The sequence below is a fragment of the Uranotaenia lowii genome, chromosome 2 (assembly GCF_029784155.1).
Source record: "Uranotaenia lowii strain MFRU-FL chromosome 2, ASM2978415v1, whole genome shotgun sequence".
Classification (NCBI taxonomy): Eukaryota; Metazoa; Arthropoda; class Insecta; order Diptera; family Culicidae; genus Uranotaenia; species Uranotaenia lowii.
Window position 1 is genome coordinate 13,690,882 of NC_073692.1, and position 19,354 is coordinate 13,710,235.

Here is a 19,354-nt window from a genome sequence, read left to right on the forward strand (position 1 = left end):
TGCTTCGTAGATCGACTGATGAAATCCCTGTGGCATGCCTGCGTTTTAGTAAATACTTTATCGAATTGCTTCCTACAATTGCCTCAAGTGTTTTGTTCATATATCTAATTTTCTGCGTTTTTGGGCAACAAATTTCCATGCAACTTAATGAACGAGGCTGGAAAGTTTCACGAACCTAATTTCCAGAATTTGTTAAAAAGTTCCAATTACTCTCCTGCACTAGCACACTTCTGAAACAATACTGAACAGGAATTTCTCAAATACGTTTGTTTCTAAACAGCTTATAAATATCGAAATAATTTTTTTCAAATTTCTAAAAAATCAAATGATCAAATCGACCGAAATTCCCTGAATGACCATAATAACTTGAATGTCCAGAGAAATCATTAATCTTCAAACGAATAGAAAAGCAAAGAAAACCAAAATGGCTCAAATGGCAATAACGTCGAAAATGACTAAAATAAATAAAATGAAGAAGGTTATCAAAAATTACGTCGAAATTGACAAAAACAACCAAAATTTTCATAACGGACAGCAAAATGACTGATTTTCAATAAATTGCAGTACTAGTTCAATTTATTTAAATGACTAAATTGACTTTGAATTCTACTATCGCTGGTATGGCTCAGAAAAATAAATTCCACATCACAAATGGTTGCAACTCCGTGATTGACCGAGGACATCAATTCTATGCAGAGGTCAAAAGAATGATTCGCTAGAGAGAAACTATACATAAACATTTGAGAAATAAAATCAAAGAATGTTTACTTATTTCGAACCAGATTTTCCTGAAAAACAATAATGTACTTGGAAAAATCAACTTACTGACAACAGATGAAAATATAGCACTTTTCAAATCTTTAATTATATGAAAAGCTGACACATTCTCAAAAACTCGGGTTTTTTACATAAAGTTCAATAGAAAGGAATGATCTAACCCAGCATAGGTCCTTCAACTAAGCAACCAGAATTATCCTCTCTTCAAACGGATTTTTTCTGTTTGAACTTGCATTTCAGAGCGCTAGAAAATTTTCCTCACCATTTCATCCTCACAATAAAGATTCAGTTCAAAAAGTCGAAGTCAAAATTTAATTCAAAATTCTCCTTTAGAAATATACTTGTGCATCACAAAACTAACATTCAGAGTTCAAGTCTAAAATTATTATGCGGAATAAAAATTTAAAAAAAAAAAATTAAGTGGCTTCAGCATTTAAAATTTAAAATTTGAATTAGAAAATCTCAGTTGAAATTCAGAAAACGAATTAAAAAAAACTTCTGATAAAGATTTAAATTCTAAAATAATACCATAAACTGATATCCGTTTTCTTAAACAAAATGTTGTACTAAAGAGCAGCAAAATCTCAATTTCGTTCGAAGGAATGATGCCAATTACAAATTAGTATGGCAGAGTGGGGATTATGGGCCACTTTTTTTCGTTGTTCCATAACTTCTTTATTATAAAAGATAAAATGAAAATAAAAAATTGTATGGTTTTCTACATTTTCAAGGTATCATAAAATATTTTTTTAAAATTTTTAATAAGTTATTTTCCCCAAATTCTGACTGTTTGAAGAAAAGCAATATTTTTTGGATTTTGAAAAATGGTGGGGAATCGTGGGCCACCAAATCCAAATTGACCAAATAACATGCAAAGTTTATGAGCTGTGTATAAACGCAAAGATTCCAAAACCTGACTCGCGCACGTTTTGACAATTTCTTATATAGGATGGACAAAATATTTTTCATAACTCTTCATTTGGCATAAGAAAACTTTACAAATAGGAAAAACGTATTTTAATTTCTGAATGTGTTTTAAAACATAAAAATATAGGTGGTTTAAGATGTGTGGCCCACGATTCCCCACAAGCTATGATTTGCAAATTGGCTGCGGTTGTGTGACTTATTGATGTTTCATCAAAAATTCCTTTTCCACGTGAAAGATCATGACAAAACTAAGATCATAAGCGTATGAGCATATTTTTGTTATGCACTTTAGGTTCGCCATCGATGAAATTAGCGGGTGTTTTTTTAATTATGTAAGTAAATTTTTCTAACTTTTTTTAGCTTGATAAATAAAAGAAGCATATGATGCGTATTTCAGTCAACAACATATAGGAATACATGCTCACGCAAATCAACGACGATGACAGTTGGTTTGAGATTTTTATCTCAACACACATCTGAGATATTAAAAGTGGCCCACGTTTCCCCATGGCCCACGATACCCCACTCTCCCCTACTATAGGTACAATTTTAATAGTCGACAAAATTAAAAGAACAATTTAAATTTTTGTTATTCCTTGAAATCAACATTAGAATATAGAACATGATCCGAATATTAGTATTCAAAGCAAATTGAGTTAAAGGATTAAATAATAATAAAAATAAAACATAATTCATCAAAAAAGACTTTCAAATAAAAATCCAGTGCCAGAGCTAAGTTCAGTCATCCAGATAAGAATTCATAATCAATCTATAATTTTAAAAACTAAAATCAAAACTCACTTTCCAAAATGAATGGATAATTTGAATAAACAGCATTTTTTGTCATTCTTTATTAGAAACGAGTGAAACTTTAGGAAAAATAATGAACATTGAAATGTTCAATCAAATCATTGATTGTGTCTCTCAGAAAACAACCAGAACACTACTTCAAAATTTGAAGTATGGTTCTGCTTAAACACACTTCAAAGATTTTCTTTTTTCTCGTTTTTCATACATTTTTCAGAAAGTTGTAACCTTCGTTTGATCGATAATGTATGACGGAAATTTTATAAATCTGAAAACTTCCCAAAATTTGGTTTGAAACATGAAAATACCGTAATGCATTGAAATATAAAAAAGTACCATTTTTGCACTTTTACCCCTTAGATTCTCAAGGCCTCATATGTGTTGAGCATACGGTGAAAGGATGAAGTAACGTTTCATACCTTAACACTTTCGACAAATCAATAATTATAATTATAATTTACAGATAATTATTTTTATGAGGCACTAATGAAAAATCCTTTGATTTTTAAGATAATTTTTTTTTTGACTATTATTAGATAATTCCAAATTCCACAGTTTTGAAACTGCGAAATCCTGATTCTTTTTTTTTTACTCAAATACGGAGCTTGATCCAGAGATTTTTAAAATTTGATAACAAATAACGAATATGGTCTTAAATTTTCAAATTCCAATCTGCCAACATTCGATATCCGAGTTTTGAACTTCAAAACGTATGTTTTCCCACTTTAGAATTTATGAAAATTTATGTATGTTTCTTTAGCAAGTTTTGGAGGCATCTGAGAAAAATTTTACTGAAAATATATGTTATACCATCTAGCCGTGGAGTTTTATTTTCAATAAAATGTGCAGAAAATACGCTGAGTTAATTTATAATTTGGGGATCCCCTGTCCTAGTTCAAATTTTAAATTTTTAATATACCGTGAAAGCACCAATGGCCACGCAGTACCAATGGCCGCGCATTTTCAACTTTAATCTTTATTTTCCCCGAAATTCAACAACGAAAATTTCTATGTTTCGCATTTTCGGATACCTCCGCTACGTATCTATCACTTGCCATACTAGAAATAAATTTATTCTGCTTTTTGAGGTCAGGAAAAAATAAAAACAAACATCGTTTTTGTCGGATGCCAATTTTTCTGTCGTCCTTAGCAAGTGAGCTTCCTTCCGGGTTCCTTTTTGTAATTCAGTTTTTTGTGTTTAATTCGAGCACCTTGGCAAAAATTTTTGAACGTAAGTTATTTGTGCTGTAGAATGAATCAATTGTGAAAAAAAGTGAACAGTTTGAAGGTTCTGTTGCGGAAAAAATGACAATTTTGTTGTGCACGGCCATTGGTACACTTGATTTTTGAATGTTTCTATTGCCGCGCACGGAAAGTATTCTAGTATTTATCAGCAGTTAAACTTAGAGAACTTCTTCGGAATTCACAAAGGTTACATAAGATTCACAGGCAAGTATTCCAATCAATGTTTTCCTTCACATAACCGGCTGAAAAAGCACAATTTTTTTGCTACAAAGTGTTGGAAATTTGAGGTTAGATAGCAATCCGGATCTGTTTAGTTTAGTTGGTCAGTTTCCTCGTGGATTTTCAGACAGCTCGCCGAATTTGTGATGATTTATCGAAATCGGGACCGAAAACATTGTTCCATCTTCCGACAAAATAATGCTTTGTAAAAATGGCGCCTCATAATAATTTTGCACTAGACTAGTTTCACAAAACAATGACGACAAATCAGTAATTGTTGAGTGAATCTTGAAAATCCTTACATGAGAATAATCGCAATGAGCCTGAGAGCTATGTAAACAGCATTTTAAATTGTTTGGATACCTTATTCACTGTTTAAACCAAATTAAGAAGTGCGCGGCCATTGGTACACTTGTGAGCTGCGATTGGAACAAGCATCATGAGCGTGCGCGGTCATTGGTACACCAACACTTTTTACAAATTCGCGTTTTTTGTGACGTTAGAATGAAAAATCTCTCACTTTGAAATGTTTCCCTTAAAGAACGTAAGTTTGACTACGTGTCAGTGCTTTTGTTTTCGGAATCGCACAAAAAACGATTTTTGTACGGCACAGAGAACATTCATCATAGCTTAAATGCGCGGCCATTGGGTCCTTCACGGTAGTTGCTGGTTTTGATAACTGTTTAGAGTCAAACTTTTATTTTTTTTTCTAGGAAGGGGGCTGTACCTCCTTTCAATCCGGCAATGCTCACAGTATAAGTGAAATCAGTTTTCAAGACATGGCGAATGTATCTGAGAAGTTATATGTCGTAATATGTACGACATGTAGAAGAGCAAATTGTTTTGTAATGAAGAAAACCAGTGTTTGTAACTGTTTTTTCAACGAATAACATGTTCTTGCCGGGTTTGAAATAATCTTTTTTTTTCGACAATGACAAAGTTGGCACGCACTAATACATGAATTCTATTTGTTCTAAAATAATATAAGACGTATTAGACGTTACAATCATTACCTGTATTACTTGCCATATGCATCGTAGCTCATCCTTCCTTCCGAGGATGGGTGAAATTAAATAACTGACACATTCCCACAATTTAATTTTCTTGCGTAATAAATAGGTACTAGGCACAAAATTTTCTTCTCCAAAAACACTTCCGCAACTAACAGGCACAGCCTACCAAGTGATGAAAACAAAAACAACTTCTATGTTTCCTAGGCAACATTACTGAATCCTTACGACGAATTGAATGTCTGCATTTAGGCGTTTATCTTTGTACATTATCTAGAACAAAATTTACTCACTGGATTCCTCTACTTCATATTTGTTTTCAAGGAAAAGTTGAAATGAACAATATTTGAAACCAAATCAACTTGTCGATTATTGAACGATTGCGTCACGCTAGTTTCAATCATACACATATTACTTTTGCGTACATGCGATCAATGCGTAGTTGGAAGGCCTAACATCCCTTTTTCGATTAGCTTTATCGATCGCGATTAGTGGGTATCGATCGACAAGATAGGAGCACACGTGCGAGTAAGAGTAAATTATTGGAAGATTAAAGTAACCTCAATTTTCCCAACCCCATTAGCCCAAGATGGGAGCCATTTGTTGAGCTTTCCCGATTAAATACTGACTACTCATTATGTCAAAAAATTGAAACCTACCCCTTAATCTGGAACTCGTAGGAACACGCAAAATGGGTAGTGATCATCGCCGTTTAACGGTTATCTCCGATCGATGATCAAGCTGAAAAAGGTTTCGAAGAAATCTACCGTTAAAAAATTACAGGTGCATTCGAGGTGTGAAACATCGATTGTAGAATCACATCTGTAATTTCGGGTGCTGATATCTCGGGTCGGAAATCTCGAATCTCAATTGTAGGGTACGAGATTGATATGTTGGGATTGATGTGAAATTTCGCATGTGAAATTTCAGACTGATTTCTTAGATGATGAAAAAATTAAAAGTTTAAGAGAATTCTGTAATCTAAAACTGATGGGTTTCGGAATTGAAACGTGAATTCTTTCTTCATTTCCAAAAATACAAGTAAAAAAAATTTGAAATCTGAACTTCCAATCTACCCGGCATAAATCGATCAACGCCAGATGGCAGTTCTAAGTATATCACAAACCTTAATCGCGTTCGATCTCGATCGACTAGATCCAAGAGGACTTATTCTAAGTGTAGACGCTGACTAGCAGGCGCTAGTGAGTTCGACTAATCCACGGCTAGCACAGAACCAGCACGCCAGCGCTAGATCAGAATATAAAACACCGATCATCTGCGAGCTCGCGACTCAGTCCGTTTCGGTGTAATTAAGCGGTTAGTTAGTTGAGCCAACTTCTGTTGAGTGCTGCCTTTTGCTGATCGATCAACCAATCTCAGCCGGCATTTGAGGAGCCTTAGAACGCCTGCAAAGTTATTTTATTGGAAGGATAGCTAGCCGGCTCGATTTTTTGCCGATATCGAAAGAACTACATAGTATCGGTGTGCAGTACAAGCACAAGGGTGCGTGAACTTGATCTTGACAGTGACTTTCGGCGGCAAAGTCAGGCAGGCGCGCGCGTTACGCACGAGAGAAGATCACCGTCTCGATCAGGTGCGAGTGATCATAAGTGTTAAAATAAGTACTTACGCGTACGCGTTGATTGTTGTGTAACCAGAAGTGGATTTCATTGACCGGCGCTAGAAAGAAATTGTCGTGGAAAATGTATCGATCGTGTTTTGCCGCATTGTTGCTGGTCTTGAACGTCGGAATCGGGTTAGCTGAACTAGGTATGATTATTAAGAGCAAGGCTTCCTGAAGGGATGGCCCTTTCTAAAGGAAAATAAGAGATGAATTCAGAAACTTTTAGGAAGGCTCTTAATTTCTAATAAAGAAATGTTAACTGGAAACATAAATTTGTTGTCAAGAAAATTCAGGATATTTTATGATTGGTAAACTCATAAAAAACTAGAAAATAGAAATCTTCCAATAGGAATAAAAAGTTGAACATCTGTTTATAATCCTCCTACTTAGGTTTAAAGTTTTGAGAACCTTTTTTTAAAATTTGATCATAAATACAAAATTAAACTTTTTATGACAATTTCAGTTAAATTTTGAGAGCTAAACCTTGATTGCTTTCTCTAAACTTGCACATTCAAAAAAAAAAAAAGATAGATAGGTAATTCAGTTTGCTATCAAAGATAAAATATTTATTATTTCAGGATTTAAAATAAAATATTTTATATAAAACTAGCTAACCCGGTGTGCTTTGTTACACCTTTCAAAAATAAATAGAATTTGTTAAAGTAATTGAAATTTTATTTTTATTTCCAAGGCAGCATTTCCAACAAAATTTCAACAAAACGGTTTAAAAAAAGATCTGCAACTGGAGTTTCGAATTTCAGTAGGTGATGATTTAATTATACTTTCTTAAAATTGATCTTTAAATTTGTTGTTCAAGACCTGAAACTTTGATTCTGTTTTTATAAGCTTTATAGATTTTATAATGATATCAAAATGTATGTTTTAATGTTAAGAACTTCCAGCCTTTTCCCTCTTCCAATACAAGAAGTGTTCACAAACTACTATAAAATCATTTTTAGTTTCAAAATGTTGTAACATTTTGCTTTATTTGTCTGATAAAATTTTAAACTAGAACCCAGAATTAAGGCAATGTCTCAAATTATTCGTACGGTTGTTTATCACTTCTGAAGATATGTTTTTTTAGCTAGATAAGATTTCAATTTATGCCAACAAACTTGTATGGAAGCCCTGTTTGATTAGTACGTTTTAAAGCTATGCAATTCACATGGAACTCCCATTGTCCCTCCCTTCTTTGCATTGCAATGCAGAAATGTTTGGTACTTTAATAATTTTTTTGCCATATACCTAGTTTGTAGACTTGACTCATTACTTATTCAAGTGATGCCAAACAGCAATTGACATGATATAAAATCTGGCGACTTTTTATAATGCAAATTACTATATTTTATTTGTTTAAGCATAAAGTGCAAATTAAATTCATATGGATAAGATGTAACCTGAAGAATCAAGAAAAATAATGGTTTTTAAAGACGAAACAAAATATGTTTAAATTTGTTATTCGACTGAATCAAAGCAATTTTCTCTTTTTTTGAGCTAAAGGTCCTTTTCAAAACTTTTCAAGATTTTAACATACTTTAAACATTACTTTTCAGTTCATTGACAATCGATTGAAAAGCAGATTTTCAAAAATTGAGTGATAAAAATAATCAGTTTATGCTTCGACGGTGGTATGACTTTTTTCAAAAAATGTACAGTGTTTTTCTGTGAATGATTTAAAAAAAGTTGAGTTAATTTAGTCAGATTATTTATTTGGGCCTAACAATTTATTGATGACGAAATAATTTATACATATTTTCCCTTCTTAACTGAAAGTTCTTCCGGAAAATGCATTCATTGCATATCCTTACTTTTTGTTATGAAAAAGTGGTTTATTTTATTAATAACTTTCACTTGTACTTGCAAAAAATCAAAAAAATCTCTGCACTCGGCCTCTAAATACATCAATCCTATCTCATCTATTTTAAAGGACAGGCTTAAGAGGAATGTTTTCGATCTATTTCTTTTGAAAATATCTTATTCTTTTCTCTGTTTTGAATATGAATCAAAACTAACTTTATTCGAGTCCGAGTCCGTTTGCTGGCGTTTTTTAAATTTTAATTTCAAGTTTTTAAACTATACTGCATAGAATTGATATTAAACCAAATTTCTAGTTCAGAATAACTAATATCAGGCCCGTGCGAAGGATCTGGCCATGGGGGGGGGGGGGGGGGGGGGGGTTTTGAAATTCAAATTTAGCCAAAAATAATAACAACACTAAAAATACACAAGAAATAAGGAAATTGATTTCTTAACCAGATACTTACTTATAATTATCACACAAACCCAAAAAATAATAAATTTTACTAATAAAATTAATCAATATTTTCAAACCAATCGAAATGAATGATCAAATCAATGCTATTTCTAGTAAGTTATTGATAAATTATTCAAAATGATGTTCCTTATTCTGAACAAGAAATTTGCTTGAAAATAAATACTAAGCAGTGTAGATTTCAAATTTGAAATCAATATTCCCGAAACATCAGAAAAAGAATGCAAATCAAAATTTTGGAATAAATCTTCGGAAATAGGAATTTATGCACAGATATAGAATACATAAAATATTACACCATATTTAATAAAAAAAATAAGAATGTAAAAAAAATAACCATGACAAACACAATTTTTATAAAAGTTTTAACGTTTGTTCCGAAGAAAGAATTGATTAAAAAAATCCGCTAGAGTATCTTGAATTTGGATAAAAATACCATGATTAGAAATGCAAATTCTCGATTTGAAAAAAAAAAAAAACATTTGGAACTTAGGAAAATATTATCAATAGATAGTTGATAATTGAATTTTATTTCATAAAAAGATGAAAATTTTTAATTTTATTTCGAGAATGCTCGAAGAAGTCAAAGAGAAAATCCTTTTCTATATTAAAATCACAAAACCTAAGATAGATTCATTTTAAAGAATTTGATAAACATAAGGATTTTTAAATTATTTTTTTTTAACTGTTTGGATTTTCAGAGTACAATCATTTCTGGTCATTGACTAAGGATAAAGCGCCTTTACTCGCTCTTGAAAATAAAAACGAGAAACGGAAAATAATAGTAGAAAAAAACCCTTCAAAGTCTGTTTAGGTTTTTTTTTGAAAAAAATTATCCTTATCATAGAATAGAATTTACTTATTGAATAAACTCGAAAGCTTTCCACAAGCAATAATTTTTCAGTTCTTAATTAAATTACATTTAATTCAAATTTTTAACAAAAATCATTGTAATCTACAATGTATGGCTTCCCTCATGCATTTAATATATGATTCGATCTTTATTAAATTTATTTAAATAGCAATTCGTTAATGAATTTTGAAATAGGTGAATGGGCCAAATGTACATATGGAGTTATGAGATGGGTAAAGAGGTCCGTTCGGCGACCTACGTTTTGATGCTAAAAAGATCTAAAGGATTTTTTTTAGAGAAATAAGGAAATATTATGTTTTATATGTATTTATATGTATTATATTTTTACTGAGAGCTAATAAGGCTGTCAAACTTTGAGAAGCTGACGTTGGCGCATTGATCATATTAAAAACTCGATACCGGATTGAAAGATATGATTTGACAAAAAATAGTTTGCAAGATTGAACTTATAAAAACATAAGCATAACGGATTTTTTTTAAATCCCTTTTATGAAAAAACACCTCATTGCACGAGTAAAATTATGAAGGATACTTATCATTGCGCAGCTTGTCTCTTTTAAGCGTTGGCTGTTCGAAGTACGTAAGGTCTTGTAAACGAAATGTATGTCTCGAACTCATGCATGAAATAAGGCTATGATCATGTAGTATCCGGGCACTTTATTTCGGTGATAACTACGTTATTGGAGCTCGGATATGCAAAACTTTAGCAGCGTTGTGTTGGTTACGAAAAGGACTATCAGCCTATTTTTGCCAGATTTTTAAGTTAATGTGTGTTTGAGATATTTACGATCCAAAAAGACATGGTAAAAATAATCTTGCACAAATTTGCGCCTTTTGCGCCTCGAAAATTCTTCATTGTCGATTTGAAAACTCATAAACTGTTGATTTTTTTCTGATTCTTTTTTGGACCGAATGGTTAAGAAGTATAATGAGCCACTCTAGAATCCACACGAAGTTAAAATCAAGCATCGGAAAGGAACTTTTGATCTTAAATATGGTAAAAAGTCTGTGGTTATTGAAGATAACTGAATGCAGACCCCTTAAATAATGCAATTAATCCATTTCCGTCAGTCAAAAAGTGTTGTCTGACTAGTAGACACCAAGTAAATAACTAATAGTGAACAGTTCCTTAGATTGCAATATGTGCAACCGGTTTTTTAGGCAATGCGACAGATGTGTCCTGATAAACGAAGAAATTTATGTTAAAACCGGATTCAAGAGATCAAATTTCTCGAAATGCCTACTCATGAAAAGGTTCCAACCAGATTCCAATTGATTTTTCCAGGTGAGTTTGTGTAAAATATCATGATTTTGCAAAGTTTTTACTTCTGTTGTAAAAATAATAGATCAATACATGACTGACACAAGTGTGCAAAGATAAAAAAGAGATTTTATTAAAAAGTTAGATTATTTCTTGAAATCATTGATAAATATTTTTTTTTATATTTTTATATTAAATGTCATATCAACACCTTAATTTCCTCCATAGAAAGTTTTTCGATCCAATGAATAGTTTTTAAAATACAAGCGTTTGTAACTGCCCGGATACTAAATGATCATAGCCTTAGTCGAGAATTGATTTTATAGTGAAATTGGAAGTGTTTTTTTTCGTTTGCTCCCCACCCAAAGTGATTTCTCCCGATTGTGTTCGCTTGCCAATGACATCTGTTTTCTCGAGGATTCCACGTATAAAATTATATTTTAACGTTACTTGGAGTTTAGCGCTTATTAAAGCGAATGGTAAAATTAACTGTATTTTAAGCAGTTCCATCTATCAAGCCAGCCGGAGTACCTCGATAAGTGTATTTACACAGCAAAAAAGCGTTGTGGTATTACATCAAATACCTGCACATAACTTGAGTCGCAAATATTACTTGATATTACATCGTCTTGATGTATCCGGATGTTTGAAATCATTTATTAATTTTTGTACCGCTCAGGCAAGTGGCCCGAAATTCCTAAAAATGAAAAATAAAGTAATTATAATGAAAGCTATAGCTTTGCTTACATTGTTATTGAATTTTGGTTGTACTTACAAGCCAAAGAAATACAGCTGAGGTCCGTAATCTGTTTTTTACTTTTTGAAATGAATAAAATTTGAACGTCAATTGAAGAAAACATTGACTACTTGATGCGATTTCACATAGAAGGTTGTGATATTACACTACACGACGTATTCGCATTGTGTTCATCGTTTAGATGTATTATTGCAACAGAAATCCCTAAAACTATATCATTTCCGGAAATTACGTCGTCCATCGTTACATTATTTTTTGCTGTGTATTGGCGGACTTTTAGAAAGGAACAGCGACGGATCTGGGAGTAATTCACCAGCCGCGATTGCACACATTTTTGGTCAACAGCTTCCCCACGCTTGAGGAATAATTCGTAGCACTGTATCACAATATTGCACAGATGTCAATCATTCTTCCCCGGGGTAATATTGATATCACTTATCAACTCAAATTAACAATTTCACGAATAAACCATTAATTTTTATTTATTTTTCCGGGACGCGAAAAAAATCACTTGCGATGTCATCCGGTCATCGCCTACTCCTCATTCGTAGAAGTGATAACGAATTGCACCATCAGTTCGAACAAAAAAGAAGATTTCCTAAAAAAAATTTCAATTTTTACAAACCATAAAAAAATTTCAAAAAAATTTCTTTTCCTGTGAATAACGGAAATGATATTTTTCATAGTCAAATTGAATATTCGCTCAAAAAAGCAAATCGATTAAAATATTCAAATTATCAAAAAATGATCAAGATTTAGTGAGGTGCCTATTCAATTTTGGCTGATTTGTGTATTTAAATAAACGGTGTTCGCTTTCCATTCTCTTAAAACTCATGAATTCGCTTTGATTCCCCTTTTATTAGAAATTTTTGCGTCAAACATTTGTCTTTCTGAAAAAAATGCCCTGTGGCCAGTCTAAAAGATTTCAATTTCAAATTGGCTTCGAAAGGTTGCTCACCCCTGGTTTAGATCGAATAACACATGGGACAAAGATTTCAGAGGCTACCAAAAGGGTGATTATCAAATAAAAAAAAACTTTTTCAGTTTTGCATTTGCAGCCAGGGAACGGAATCAAACTACAACTCGAATTTCCCCGTAACGGATATTTTGCGAACGGCTTTGGAAGGTTAAAATTATGATTGACTTTGGTTTTATGTCGGTTCAAGTAAATCCAATTTAAAGACGGAGTTTGGTTTAAGAGGGATAAATTTCACTTTTTATATGTTACATTTCGATTTCGAGGAAAAAATGCTGAAAACAAATAAGAATATCAAACACTGCACAGTGGTTTAAAACTCGAAAAACGTGATCATGGGCTTTTTGACGCACGCCTTAGATGTCAAAATAGCTTAATGACATGTTCTACAATATTTCAATATTTTTAATTGCGCATATTTTGCCATTATTTTTTTTCTGATCGATCTTCCTAAAAGTGAAATATTTTTTTTATTTTTTGAATTTGTCACCCAATCAAAATGACGTGTTCGGAAAAGTTGAAGAAAATACAATTTTAAAAACTTTGTAAAAGACTTTGAAGCTCTATCTTTTAAAACAACAGATTTATAGACATTTTTCTAAAAACTAACCTCAAAAAACGAAATTTTCGTTTAACTTTTTTCAAAGTGACTTTCGAGTCTTACTATATATGAGAGAGTTGTAATAATTGTAAAAGTACACAACTTCATCGAAGGTGTCAAGTTTCTATCTTGACGTCAAATGGTACTTTTTGTATAATTACGTTTTAAAATTGCATATTTTTAATGATCCATATCTCAAAAAGTTGCAAACTTATGAAAACAAAACTATATGCATTTGTAAGGCACATTCTTAAGCTTGGATGACAAATTATAAAAATAAAAAAAAAATTTCACTTTTAGGTGGATCGATCAGAAAAAAAATAATGGCAAAATATGGGCAATTAAAAATAATGAAACATTGTAGAACATGTCATTAAGCTATTTTGACATCTAAAGCATCAAAAAGCCCATGATCACGTTTTTCGAGTTTAAACCACTGTGCACTGGTTTGATATTTAAACATAAAACATTAATTTTACCCCGGATAATGAGTAACTTCAAAATAATTTATGCGGTATGCCGTAACCTTCTTTCATTCTTTTTCTTAAATGTATGTTTTTATGATTTGAAAAAGGCATTTTTGGTTAATTATGCTAATAAAAAGCATAAAGTATTTTTCGGAGACGAACTTGTCAAAGGTTTTCAGCCTTTATAATAAAGTCTCTAAAGCAAAGTAAAAAAAAGTATAAAGTATAAGTTTCACATTAGATTAGGAAAAATGAACCCTTAACAGTATTGATCCCGAACTTAGATGAAGTTCTTCTCGAAATGTTTCTTAACACAATAATGACATAATACGGAAAAACACAAAGTGATTCTAAGAACTATTATAAAATAGCTACGACGATAAACAAAAGTCGATTTTTTTATTGCCACCGCGATCTTTACACAAAACTAGAATTTCTATCACTTAGCTAGATCGTGATGTAAGTTTGTTGCAGATAATAGTTTGCTTAACCTGTATAAGGCTGTGACAATGAATCAATATTTAAGTATTGCGATTTTCACCTCATTTCACACTTCGGTGCTAAATAAACAATAAAAAATCTAAAGTGCAACTGATGTAATCCATCTCTCTTTGGTCAAACCTACACGTTTTTGTATTGATTGACATTTGAAGATATTGTAGTCAAATCTCTGATTATGAGGTGTTTGAAGTTTAAAATATATTTGAATTGACTAACTGAGTCTGCATATAAAATACATTCAAAATTCTTTGTTCTATGGACTAAGCACATCAATTGGGAAAGAACAACCGATCCGTCTGAGACGATAATAAGTCATCTACCTGTGGACCATCCGGTGACGAACAAAAACACTTTCAAACATGTACGCTCATCGAATGTGAATAAGCGTCACGAAATCGTGACGCAGGGCTTTCGATTGGTAGCCAAGTCAGTTAGTAGTGAACTAACGATTAAAATGGACAACAACAAAAAAAGGAATAGAAAAGGAAACCTCTCCCAGAACGCGAGTCGAACGTCTGGCGGGAATGCTTAAGTCACTAAAGTCAACAGCCGGCGCGTGACCAGATTGTGATTGCAGTTTTTTTCCAGTTTTGTTCTTTGTCGATTTTTTTTTTGTTTTCTTAACAGCACAGTGAACTTGTTCGCGCGCCACTGTCTCAGTCGAGTGAGCAAGTCTGTTAAAAGGGGTGGATTATGCGGAAGGAATTCTAATTCATTACCAGAATTGAGGGTGCGTGTGACTCTTTTTCAATCTAAGAAAAATCTTTTAACACTAGGGCACGCGCTTGAAATTTAAACAAAGCAAAAGCGTGTGCTAGTTTATCGGGTGGCATAAGATCAGCGTTTCATCAATCAAATCGTTTTGGTTTATTGTTATCCAACTGAATAGAGGAAAGTATGCGTTGTGGTCTCATATTTAGCCGGCCGGTGTTTTTACTTAAGGTATTGCGGGTTAATTGGTCTCTAGATTAAATGTTTACCTAAGTTTTTTTTCTGGTTGAAAAAAACCGGCTAATTTCATCAAAATATTCCTCAAACGATGAGATATTTGTGTTAGGCCTGTTATTAAGTTATTTTTCAAGCTGGTTGCCCAAACTTATCATATTAGATGCAAAAATGGCGCAGCTGAGATCAAACCAATTCACAGAATCCGGAACCCAATTCAGATAATCTTTTGAAAGAGACATAAAATTTTACGCTAGTTTCCCAGAATAATCAAGGTTGAGTTAATGAGTTGTAAACAGAGGTTAAAATTACTATCGATTAAATGTTTATGAACCATTAACACCTCCAAGTAATTTTTATATCAAGTCATTTTTTTTCACTTAATTTTTTCACTTAATCGAATAGGAAACGTTCCTTTTTTCAATACCTAATCAACCGGAACTTATTTCTGGTTTGCTTAATTTATTGAACTCTACAAATGATACTGTTAGATTAGCAAAAAAAAATCCAAACCTGAAACAGTTAAGGAACGTTGCCAGCAACCACCGATGTGTAAAACTGGATTCGACTTTTTCCTGATTTTTGTTTTTGTCGAAACGAGTTGGGTTTTTTTTTTCTTCAAACCATACCTGCATGACCAGCCGGCTGAAACTTCGATGAATGGTGTTTTTTTGCTCTCGATTAATTTGTACAGTACGTAAGCAAGCCATTCAGAATAGAATTTTTATTTGAACTAGAACCTCGCTTAACATTTGATTCTGTTGACAGAACTGTTTCTAAACTTCCTACAAACTAGTTTTATTTTTCAAAAATTACCCCAGGAAAATTTCAATGAAAAAAATTTCGTCGTTTTTGAAATATTGAAGTTTGAATGGTAAAATCGTGGAATTACTGTATCTCTGATCAGACATATTGAAGAAACGTCGAACTTCGTGAAATAACAGAGTGATCTTCTTCTCGTAAAAAATTCGAATCAAAAATAGTTTTACGTACAAAGGATATTGAAGTTCAAAGTTGAAGTGACAGAGTGAAACAATGTCATCCAAAAGAAAGTCGGGATCGTAACAGTCGAATAACATTTCCCAATGACAATTAAAGAGATCTCATTGACATTGACGACGGTCATTCCAAAAAAAAAAAAAATGGTACACAACCGGAGAAAACGTAATTTAGTTTAGCAATGGCAGTCGCTTAGAAAAGTGTCATCGCTTTATTTATCTCGATCTATCTCAATAACATTTTTGACTTTTAACTAGTGAACCTGTATATAAGAGAAGTGACATCTGAAACACAAAATTCCAATCGAGCAAACGAACTGTCAAAATCGATTCCAATCGATCCGAGCATTTTGTCGCAGAGCTTTTACCTTTCTTATTGAAAACTCAACCAAGGAAGGTGTTTTGATTGTTGTTATAGTTCAAACAGATAATTTTTTAGCTGGTCATATGAATTTATGATTAGTTGCAATTTTTGTCAATGCTTTGGTGAATCGTGTTTCTAGTTAGAAAACTAACTGATTATTAACGAAATTCAAGTCATTCATACCGTTTATCGCGATCCTTCGGGCATCGAGTTCAATGTCGTTTTGTTGCATTGAAGGAGCGTTAACTTTAGAGCTTGAACATTGAGCCAGAAAACAGTGCTGGGGATTTTTTTGTCCAAGACATCGGCGATGTTGCCACATATTTTATTTTAAGAGGGATCAGATGTCGCTTCTCTTATATGAAGGTTCACTACTTTTAACATTCAAATGCTCTCTGTCATTTGACTGTCGGAATGACCTTTTTTTAATTGTATATTGCGTAAATGTCATAGACAAATTTTCAGATTTTAACTTGCGAAACATGAATAGAAAGCTCTTGATCTGTACATGATAGGAATTGATAAGAGAAGTGGTTCGGGAACTCAGTGAAGGGAATAAATCATGTATCAATAACTTAAATACAATAAGCAGGTATGTAAAATGGAAAGAATGGCAACACTATTTGGAAAGAGCACATTGAGATTCTCGGGAATCGGGAACAGTCGTTTGATATCGGAATCAGTTGTTACTATGAGAGAAAATTCTGTGTAGAGGTTTCGGAAAGAAGAGAGAAACGCTCGAGGCGACGCGAAATAAGTATTAGGCTGATGTCATGCTGAAGCAACTAGCAACGCAATCTGCAACGCAACGTTCACACGACAAACCAGCTCTCATTTGATCTCCATGGAAAAAGCGCAGACCTGTCATACTGGTCGTGGCCTTCTGCAGCTGCATACAATCAGGCGTAATAATTTTAAAGCTGAAAGGCGGATTTGGATATTGGATGGTGGTTGAAATGAAAAACAATAATATCTGGATTACTACACAATTCAAGTTTACTTAAATGCATTTCAATTGCCATCGTTCAATGGTTATAACGTTGTATTTTGTATTTTTATCGGACCTCATGATCTCATTTTTTTTTTGGGAAATTTTATTGAAAATTATATTTATACAACCACTGGCCGTACAAAATTTAAATTAAAACTTAACATTTTATACTGTCTTTGGCTGAAACTATTTAAATTTTTCTATAACGTATTTATTAAATGTAACAACTAAACCAAATCCAATACCGTCAACTGGGGCAACATGCAACAATTTTCAACTTCAATGGCTTCTAAAAAACTTATGTTCACAGTAAATCGTATCCTTTATGCATCAAAAGTTTTAAGGATGCTGGGGCATCAAATTGGCGTAGTTAAAAAAATTATTGGTTTCTTCTGTTATTTTTAATTTTCTAAAATCATGCGATTTTCAGACTTCTTAGGAAATGGGGTAACTTGCAACAAACTTTGTTTTTAATGAAAAATCTTATGAACACGTACTAAAATTCATAGTTTTTAATATATTTGCGATGCCTTAAAGACCATTACGCATGACAACACCAATTGCAGTAGTTTTTGGGTCTGTAAAAACAAGTTTTCACATTTTTCTGGAAATAAAGATGCTGCATACATTTAGGGGTTAAATAATACTACGAAAAAATCTACAAGCTGAAATCATAAAAATAAATGTTTGGATGAATGAAATTTAAATGTTTACAAACGCGTGATGCAAAACATTCATATTCCAGCACATGGAAACGAGATTTACAAGGTATTTCTTTGATTTGCATTTTGTTGCATTTAACCCCAGACACCTAACTGAATTTTAAAAATATTCATTTAAAAAAATTAGGTGATTGTTCGAAAAATATTTTTACACCAACAATGTTGGTATAACATGAGGAAACCTGTAAAAAGTTTGTAGGTAATTTTATCAAGCCGATCCGTCATACTGGGTAATGTTTTTTTTGGCATCAAAAAATGTTAAAATTTGTACATTTATTGCTCGATTTTTCAAATTTTACATAAATATAAAAAACTTAAGACAACTAGCTTGAAATGCGAGAAATTATGTCATCATCATTTTGTTATCATTAAAAGATAACTTTATTACAATACATTAAATTAAAATTTGATTCAATGTAGTGTTATATAAATGTTGCATCGAACCCCGCTGTTGCATGATGCCCCGTTTGACGGTAGTTATAGTTTAAAGTAACAACGAGAAAATCGTTTTTTTTATACAGACCAACGAGAAGCGCATAAAGTTTAATATAAAGATATGATAAAAAGTATAGATTATTGGAAAAAATTAAAAGCTAAGAAAATGGACGAAAAGATTGATTCACATGGGGGCCGTGCAGATACCACGTGGACAGAAAAATGAGATTTTTGATCCCCTCCTCCCCCTCCGTGACCAAGCGTGGACATTTGGCAAACCCCTACCTCCCTCCCCGGATGTCCACGTGGACAGATTTGAAATTGTTTTTTTTAAATCTAATTTGTAATAATTATAATTATTATTAATTTCTAAATTATCATATTTATAGCTTGCTTTCAAGTGGCTACTAGTTGCTTAAACTTAAATTGGAAAGCTATTTTAAGAAACATCTTAATATTTATTCACCTTTAGAAAATATTTTGAAAGTAAGTATGTCCACGTGGACATTACCCAAACCCCTACCCCCCTCTCCGTGGACATTTCCATACCCCCTCCTCCCCCTAAGTTGTCCAGGTGGTAT

At 32.6% G+C, this 19,354-nt stretch overlaps 1 protein-coding gene across 1 annotated transcript in view; it reads left to right on the top strand.

Annotated features, from left to right (window-relative positions):
* Positions 1 to 6,288: 6,288 nt before the first annotated feature.
* The window catches only part of LOC129746068 (protein takeout-like), a 37,774-nt gene continuing 24,708 nt past the window's right edge, over positions 6,289 to 19,354 (top strand). The window contains exon 1 of the mRNA XM_055739508.1: positions 6,289 to 6,755. Coding sequence (XP_055595483.1) covers positions 6,689 to 6,755 — 67 coding nt within the window. The 5' untranslated portion in view covers positions 6,289 to 6,688. The remainder of the gene's footprint in view (positions 6,756 to 19,354) is intronic.